Raw genomic sequence first — 7,910 nt, forward strand, 5'->3', positions numbered from 1 at the left:
CTGGTTCACCCGTGGTAATCTAACCCATAACCCTGGCATTGCAAGCGCCATGCTCTACCAACTAAGCCACACGGGGCACATTTCCTGCCAAGATCCTTGTGGTAAAAGGGATACAATAAGACAATCCAGTGGTATTTGCTAGTTCTTTAATTATATAAACAAATATGAAAATATGAAACAATATTGCTTATTTAATCAACAAAATCTCTGAGCCTAAGTGAAAAGACATACAATACATAATAAAATTCCAGGAGCCGGCCAGTCCAAGTACGTAAGGATATTCTCATGGACGGCACTCTAAAAATCCATCAATGTGACTATCGTCTTTAGTGTAACTGGCTTTCTAAAAGCCCTGCCCTCGGATTACTGTGACAGTAATTTGTGGTGGTGATGACTAATTTACACTACTACTACTGTAGGCCCATTCCATGAGTGTGGGTTCACATTTTCCACCATGTAGGCCCTAATTGTGAAATGTTCCATCTGTGGGCTACGCCTGTCAAACTAGAAAAATACAGTAACTAAGTGTGGGTGTGAACTGTGATGCACTACTCTACAGAGAAGCAGACTCATGAAAAGTAAAGGTTACATTAGTACAGATCTGAAAGGGCAACCTGGTCTCTGAGCATTTCGTATTATTCTGTACATAAAGCCGAGACACTCAATTTAGTATGATGATTTGTATGGTATGTATTAATGTGGCTGTCTATCACCCATTTCGTATGATATGTTAGAATATTAATTGTAATTCATATGTCACAAATTTGCAAAACGTATGATATGTTACGAATTCTAGCCAGCTGGCTAACATTAGCTGGGCTAGGGGTTGTTAGGTTTAAGGTTAGGGGGAGCATTAGCTAACAAGTAACTAAAAGGTAGTAAAAAGTTGTTAAAGTTATCCACCATGAGATTCGAACTTGTGCGAGATGTTCGCGTTAAACGGCCATCCAGCCACACCGACCAACAACCCTACTTTTGCCTTAAGTAACCATACCAACCGTAACATATCATACTATATCATTTGAGTGTCCTGGATTTACTATGTTACGTCTGGTCAGAGACCAGGCTGCATGAAAAGTAAAGGTTACATTAGTACAGATCTGAAAGGGAAGTTTCTGTAGGATCCTCTGCCTGAGGTGCTCTTCCAGCGTGTTTGACAGACTGTTTCTCCTCTTCCCTGTGTGACTCCTATTAGTCATACAGCGTGTTTGACAGACTGTTTCCCCTCTGCCCTGTGTGACTCATTAGTCATACAGCGTTCATGATTCTGTGAGCTTTATTTACACATGACCGATGCTCGTCCTTGTGTCATTTCCCAGCAGTGATAGTACTATAGGATTAATATAACACATTTAATCATAATCCTCTGGGCTTTCCCAGCTCTGCGTAGCAGAAAGCCCAGAGGGAGTATTTATTTCTAACAACCAGTGGGCTTGAGTTAACAAGCATGTCCAGCAAGCTGAAGGAACACAGATAGATAATGCTTACGATTGCAAAACTACAGTGGTGAAAGAACTCTGGTCTTATCCGACTAGGTTGAAGGAAGCCCTTTGATCACATTCAATGCCTATTGCCTACCCTGTAAATTGTGTGTCAAGTGCAATTAACATTTGTATTAGTTAACAGACTTTTCCAATTACCTTATACACTTGTGTAAAGGGGAAACCCCCACCTGAGAGAATTCTCTGACCTTAGCATTTCCTCCTACATTATTTGGAATGTCCAGAGCCTTTTCTGAATCTCTTCCTGGAAATGTCAAGTTGGGTAGATTAATCTGCCATTATTACAACGCCATACTGTATCCTGCACACATTTCAATGTCCTTGTCAAGGTTTATTTTACTAGGTAGGTTGACTGATAACACATTCTCTCATTTACAGCAATGACTTGGGGAATGGTTACAGGGGAGGGTGGGATGAATGATCCAATTGGAATGTCCTTGACAATATACCAGTCAACAAAAGCAATACATTCACACAGGAAAGTGGCTCCAAGTCACATACTGTACCACATTGGTACATTGTTATAAATCTAATTCATAAAGTGCTGAGGCATTACACTGTACTTGCTCTTCGTCATACCTTGCGCAATGAAACGTCCGTGACACTTCGGGTTGTACAGTATATTAAGTAGGGGTATTCCCTTCAGCTTAGAAACTGTGGGCAGCTAGGTTTAGCCATTCAGGGAACTGAGAACAAACGTGACTATGATACTGTATAAGCCAGTGGGAGGCATGGAGGCTGCCAGTCACAACTATACAGAGCTTCCTGTGTATTTTTCTTCCATTTACTGCTGTTACCCCCTCAATCACTGTTACATTAAGACAGGTCATGGCTTTGATACTACCTTCATACACATTTCAAGAGTAGTATTTCATATTCAGGCCATAAACTGATGGCAAATGTCCTTTATGAAACCAGAAAATGTAAATAGTTGAACTAGTCCAGCTGCAGCCAATTGCTAATACATGTCATATAGTGACAATGTTTTCCCCCTAAACTTCCCCATCACTACTGACATTTGAATATCAGTTTACTAACTAGTTGACTTGTACATGATTTTATTAACATAGTGACTAGTTTACCTTTGAATGTGCCTGTGAGATAAGAAAATGACTGAGGTATTAAAAATATCACAGAATAAGACATCACAAATTCAAAAAGTGATCTAAGCCTCAATGTCTTAATCCCAGCCACTCAGTACCATGGTCCAGCAGAGCTGGAGTCCAACTGTATCAGTGTCAGCCCGGGCTTGAGGCTAGCAATGTGTAGGCATCAGAGTGCCAGTGTGAAGTAGTGATCAATAGGTCAGACCCAGTATGACCCTGTTCCAAGTTAATTGTCACGTGCACAAGTACAGTGATATGCCTTTCTCAACAATAAATATCAGTAATACTCTTAAAAAAATAAATTAAAGTAAAGTGGAACAAAAACACATGAAGTAGAAATAAGTACACGAGAAAGTAAGTCCACTGCCACTCACACAGGCAGGAGCTTGGTCTCAAAGTCCTGGGAGCACAGGATTTCAGAGCTGCTGCCCTGCTCCTGCTGAGGGTGGTGGAAACTGGTCACCACCAGGCTCCTGGGTTCATCTGAGACAGAGGGAGAATGCAGGTGAAGATTGGCTCAATCTCAGATTAAATTATGTTGAAGCTTCGTTCACGTTCAGGATTACAGTTTGAAAGCTGACGAAGAATGATGTTGCACTGCAGTATGATGAGTAGGAATGAATAAAATTGTATAAGCATCTAATTACCTGTAGGGGGAATTGGCTCATTAAGGGTTGGCTCCTTGGGGGCTGTCTTCTCTGGCTTCTTTTTGGTGATGATGATGACCAGAAACAAGATGATAAGGATGATAAAGACCCCAAATGAGGCACTTATAGCCCAAACCAGCCCTGTGCCATCAAAGAAAGAGTCTGTCATCTTTTTTTAAAAACAAGGTGATATAATAACATACATTTTGCCATGGGTTAAATTCACTGGTCTTACCCTCAGGGTCCGCCTGTGTTGAAGGTAAGGTGTTGACTTCGGGCGTTTCAATGTTGGCAATGCCGCACTTGCTGTCACTAACGGCATCTCCCACTGCAACAATGTGTTCATTGGGATGCAGACAGCTGGGACAGAGATGGAGAAATAAAGATTAAGGATTGGCTCTCCAATATCAGATTACATTGAGTAGCCATAGAGGAGGATTTTAGTTCTGAGTTGCTGAGATTAAGTCAAGTGTTTTGCGTCATACGGTAATTTATGCAATGGCATTAGTACTATCGGTAACTCCAATATTGACACAAACTCAGAGTTTAAAGGGGGGATTAAATCTAACCTTGTTCTCCAAGACTTGCACTTCTCATGGATTTTGTCATTGAAGGTCCCATCTGGACAATTCCGGCAGGACCCTATGGAGACAGACATGCAGAGGTTGGGACTTGGTGAACATTTTTCCATGTGTCCTGATCTTGTGTCTTACTACGCATGCCAGATAACTTGTTTGACTTGAATGTCTGCAGGTAGAGATGTGTGTCTTACGTGCAGCGGGAAGAGGTTCCTGGCCCTTCCCACACTCCTCAACACAGAAGGAGCAGTGGTCATCACCACATCGGAATCCTGCCCTACAGTCACATTCTGTGTCCTTGCTTTTTGTACAGGCCTTCTTAAGGAATTGGGCGCCACCTACACACACACAAGCAAGCAAAAGAGGAGTAAAATCAATATATGTTAACATGTCTTGCTCATCAACAATAGATATTTAAGTGCAGAGGAGAATAGATTCTATTAAATGGGTAAATCTCTGGTGACATACCTACACACTGAGTACACCTGAGACAGGTGTGTGATGTACCATCAGTTGTGTAGGTCTCATTCCTACATGGAACGCAGAGCTTTTCTGGGTCTGGTCCACAGCGTGTCACCAGACGGTTCCCTACACAAAATACACAGACAACAATTGAAAACATCTACATCCATAATAACATCACAATCGCTCCATCAGCGGCAATTGCAATAGACGGTAAATGTATTTGATAGGAAAATATTTCCAGTCCTCTTCCACATGCCAGATACAGTTGTTTGATCATTACCCATACATCATTATCCATACATCATTATCCATACATCCCCCTCTTGTGGTACTAATAGAAGCCACTGAAACGCAACTGGGTCACTGTGGTATACCCACTAAAGGATACATATTATTTAATTAACCTGGGATACACTAGATTTGTTCATCCCCATGAAAGAGATCATTTAACCAGATAAAGCCTTTAGAATTTACTTCTCAAAATCCAAGCCCTATTACATTAATTCTTGATTATTTAGAGGTTACATTTAAAGTTAAACCATTTACAGTAGCCTAGTTTAGACATTTACCTGGATTGCACCTTTCACAGCAGACATCAGAAGGAGCAGAGGTTGTCCATTGTTGACAACCTCTCTCACCCGTGCTACTCAGGCAACACCGTGTGAGCATAGAGATACACAGTACCTCGAGGAACAGATGCATCTTCTCTCGCTGCCCTCCAATTCACACAGACAATTAGGAACACAGAAGGGCTATGGATCCCAGGTGACAGCAGTGCAGTTGCTTGACAGTAATAATAATCCAAATGGAATAGACAACAGCAGTACCCTACTTGAAAGCACCTTCTCATGATGAGACTTCAAACTTCTCTGCCTTTATGTAGTTTGGGGGGGGGCGTGGACAATTTTTTTTTTTAAATAGGCAAATCGGTTAAGAACACATTCTTATTTACAATGACGGGGCAGATTTTTACCTTGTCAACTCACGGATTTAATCCAGCAATTTTTCAGTTACTGGCCCAACGCTCTAACCACTAGGCTACCTGCCGCCGACAAATCCTAACGTTAATCTATTTGTCACCTGTTGCGTGCGTAAAATAAACTATTTGAGACGCAGATTAAGTGTTTGAAAGGGATATGTCAACAGAACTAATTACACGCAGGGAGATGTTCAATAAAACGTTGAAATGACAAATACAAGTAACGAAACTAAATTGGAGAATGAAAAGATTGTCAACACAGTTTGTCTTCAGTTTCCTATGAAAACACGTAATCTTCTGTCCTGTAGCCTACTCACTGACGTTGCGGTCCACGAGTGGAGACGTGATGTGCAGTTGAACGATTCGTTCTCTTTGAACGACGTTTATTTTAGCCGTTCGCTCCTCCAGCTCAGCGGCTCCAGAGAAGTAAACCAACCTCCTATAGATCATGAGCATGGAAATACATGTTTAGAACGGATAATTGATCGCATGGTGCCAGAATGAGAAACGAAAACCTACAGCCTGTGCTCAGCGAACTCGAGAGCGAATCGTATTGCGTATCATCTTGCCTGGCTACCCAGACGCCATGCTCCCGCCAAATAATACGCCCGTTAGTTGTTCTTTTGGGGTAGATATTGGGGAATTATATATCCGGTCTAACGCTTATGGTCTTTTCTCAATACAAATGGCGAAAACCAAGTCCTGTTGTAGCGTACCTCTTTGTTCAAAAAAATAATAATAAGCTGTATCTAATGCCTCGTACTTTGAAGTCAAACAGGTTTGGTCTGGTCTTGGTGGGCTAGCTCGAATTGCGTTAACACTACCTCAAGAATATGAATGTCATATTGCCTTTTCATAGCCGATCATTCGGAGTTAGACAGAACAGCAGGTCCGGGACAAGGTAGCACGTCCAGTGAACAGCAGCATGACCAGGTGGACTGGGGACAGCAAGGAGTCATCAGGCCAGGTAGTCCTAGGGCACAGGTCCTCCGAGAGGAGAAAGAAAGAGCAAGCGAGAGAGAATTAGAGGGAGCATACTTAAATTCACACAGGACACCGGATGAGACAGGCTAATGTTGCTAGCTAGCTAGAAATTGTAGAAAGTCCTTTGGCTACAACTAGCTATATAGATAACTAGCTAGCCAGATGTTGAAGAAATCATGTAATTCAAGATGTTGAAGTCGTTTAATTCACCCTCACCACGCTGTAACTAACGTTACCCCATACTCCCAATGCCAACTAGCTTTCTCGCTAGCTAGATATATGGCGAGCGTCGTTGCTAGGATAAGTTAGCAAGCTTGATGCCTAACCTTGCTTGCCCTGGCATTGGCTACTCGCTAGGAGGCTAACCAAACACACACGACGACAGATTTGATAGGATGTAAATAGCTAGCTACACTATATATACAAATGTATGTGGACACCCCTTCAAATTTGTGGATTCAGCTATTTCAGTCACTCCCGTTGATGACAGGTGCATAAAATCGAGCACACAGCAATCTCCATAGACAGACACTGGCAGTAGAATGGCATTACTGAAGAGCTCAGTGACTGTCAACATGGCACCGTCATAGCACGTCACCTTTCCAACAAGTCAGTTCATCAAATGTTTGCCCTGCTAGAGCTGCCCTGGTCAACTGTAAGTGCTGTTATTGTGAAGTGGAAATATTTAGGAGCAACAACGGCGCAGCCGCAAATTGATAAGCCACACAAGCTCACAGAACGGGACCACCAAGTGCTGAAGCGTGTAAAAATCGTCCTCGGTTGCAACACTCAGTACCGAGTTCCAAACTACCTTCTGCTCAATAACTGTTCGACGGGAGCTTCATGAAATGGGTTTCCATGGCTGAGCAGCCACACACAAGCCTAAGGTCACCATGCTCAATGACAAACATCAGCTGGAGTTGTGTAAAGCTCGCCGCCATTGGACTCTGGAGCTGTGGAAATGCATTCTCTGGAGTGATGAATCACGCTTCACCATCTGGCAGTCCGATAGATGAATCTGGGTTTGCCAGGAAAATGCTACCTGTCCCAATGCATAGTGCCAACGGTAAAGTTTGGTGGAGGAGGAATAATGGTCTGGAGCTGTTTTTTATGTTTCAGGCCCCTTAGTTCTAGTAAAGGGAAATCTGAACGCTGCAACATACATACAATGACATTCTAGATGATTCTGTGCTTTTAATCATAGTTGGCAGAACAAGCAAGGAGGTGGGCAGAGCCAAGCATGAGCTAGCAAGGTCCTATTCGTGTGTTCTAAACATTTTATTTGCATATTTCTGTTAGGGAACGCCTACTCTTAGTTGCGCGTGTGCAATAACTCAATTCGCCCTTGCACTCCTCCTAAACAAGCCAATATTTCGAAACGTTGGCAAAGGGTAAAGTCTACAAAACACAGTCCACTCTGTTTGTTACATATTCTAGTTTTGGAAACAGAAAACTGTATGGAGATAAAATGTTTTATCAATGAGAAAATTAGCAGAACCTCTGCCAAAATCCATCTCATTCCATCAACTCCCACTGCCGGGCCGTTGGGTGTCCTCTCGTCAACATTTTCGGTAGTGAATGGAACGCCAACCACATGCCCCACCCCCGTGAGAGATAGGCCTTGTGGCTAATGACAATGCAGCTGAAGA

At 42.6% G+C, this 7,910-nt stretch overlaps 1 protein-coding gene across 2 annotated transcripts; it reads right to left on the bottom strand.

Annotated features, from left to right (window-relative positions):
- Positions 1–129: 129 nt before the first annotated feature.
- Positions 130–5,184, bottom strand: LOC106567257 (tumor necrosis factor receptor superfamily member 9-like). Of its 2 annotated transcripts, none has more exons than XM_014136334.2 (7): positions 4,868–5,184; positions 4,302–4,421; positions 4,028–4,171; positions 3,825–3,897; positions 3,491–3,615; positions 3,256–3,417; positions 130–3,091 (listed from the first exon to the last, which is right to left on the bottom strand). In XM_014136334.2, the coding sequence occupies exons 1-7, from the start codon at positions 4,998–5,000 to the stop codon at positions 2,979–2,981; spliced, it is 870 nt and encodes a 289-aa protein (XP_013991809.1). In that variant the 5' UTR covers positions 5,001–5,184; the 3' UTR covers positions 130–2,978. The 2 variants fall into 2 exon arrangements, with proteins under 2 accessions (XP_013991809.1, XP_013991810.1); XM_014136335.2 differs by having other exon boundaries at positions 3,256–3,396; positions 4,868–5,180.
- Positions 5,185–7,910: the final 2,726 nt, after the last annotated feature.

Source organism: Salmo salar, chromosome ssa13 (assembly GCF_905237065.1).
Source record: "Salmo salar chromosome ssa13, Ssal_v3.1, whole genome shotgun sequence".
Taxonomy (NCBI): Eukaryota; Metazoa; Chordata; class Actinopteri; order Salmoniformes; family Salmonidae; genus Salmo; species Salmo salar.

Excerpts from the sequence above, each read along its gene's own strand:
- LOC106567257 (XM_014136334.2), bottom strand. The coding sequence starts at position 5,000 with ATGCATCTGTTCCTCGAGGTACTGTGTATCTCTATGCTCACACGGTGT. Across the intron at positions 3,898-4,027 it reads GGAACCTCTTCCCGCTGCAC|GGTCCTGCCGGAATTGTCCA; the intron begins GTAAGACACACA and ends CTGTCTCCATAG. Across the intron at positions 3,092-3,255 it reads TGAGCCAATTCCCCCTACAG|ATGAACCCAGGAGCCTGGTG; the intron begins GTAATTAGATGC and ends CCTCTGTCTCAG.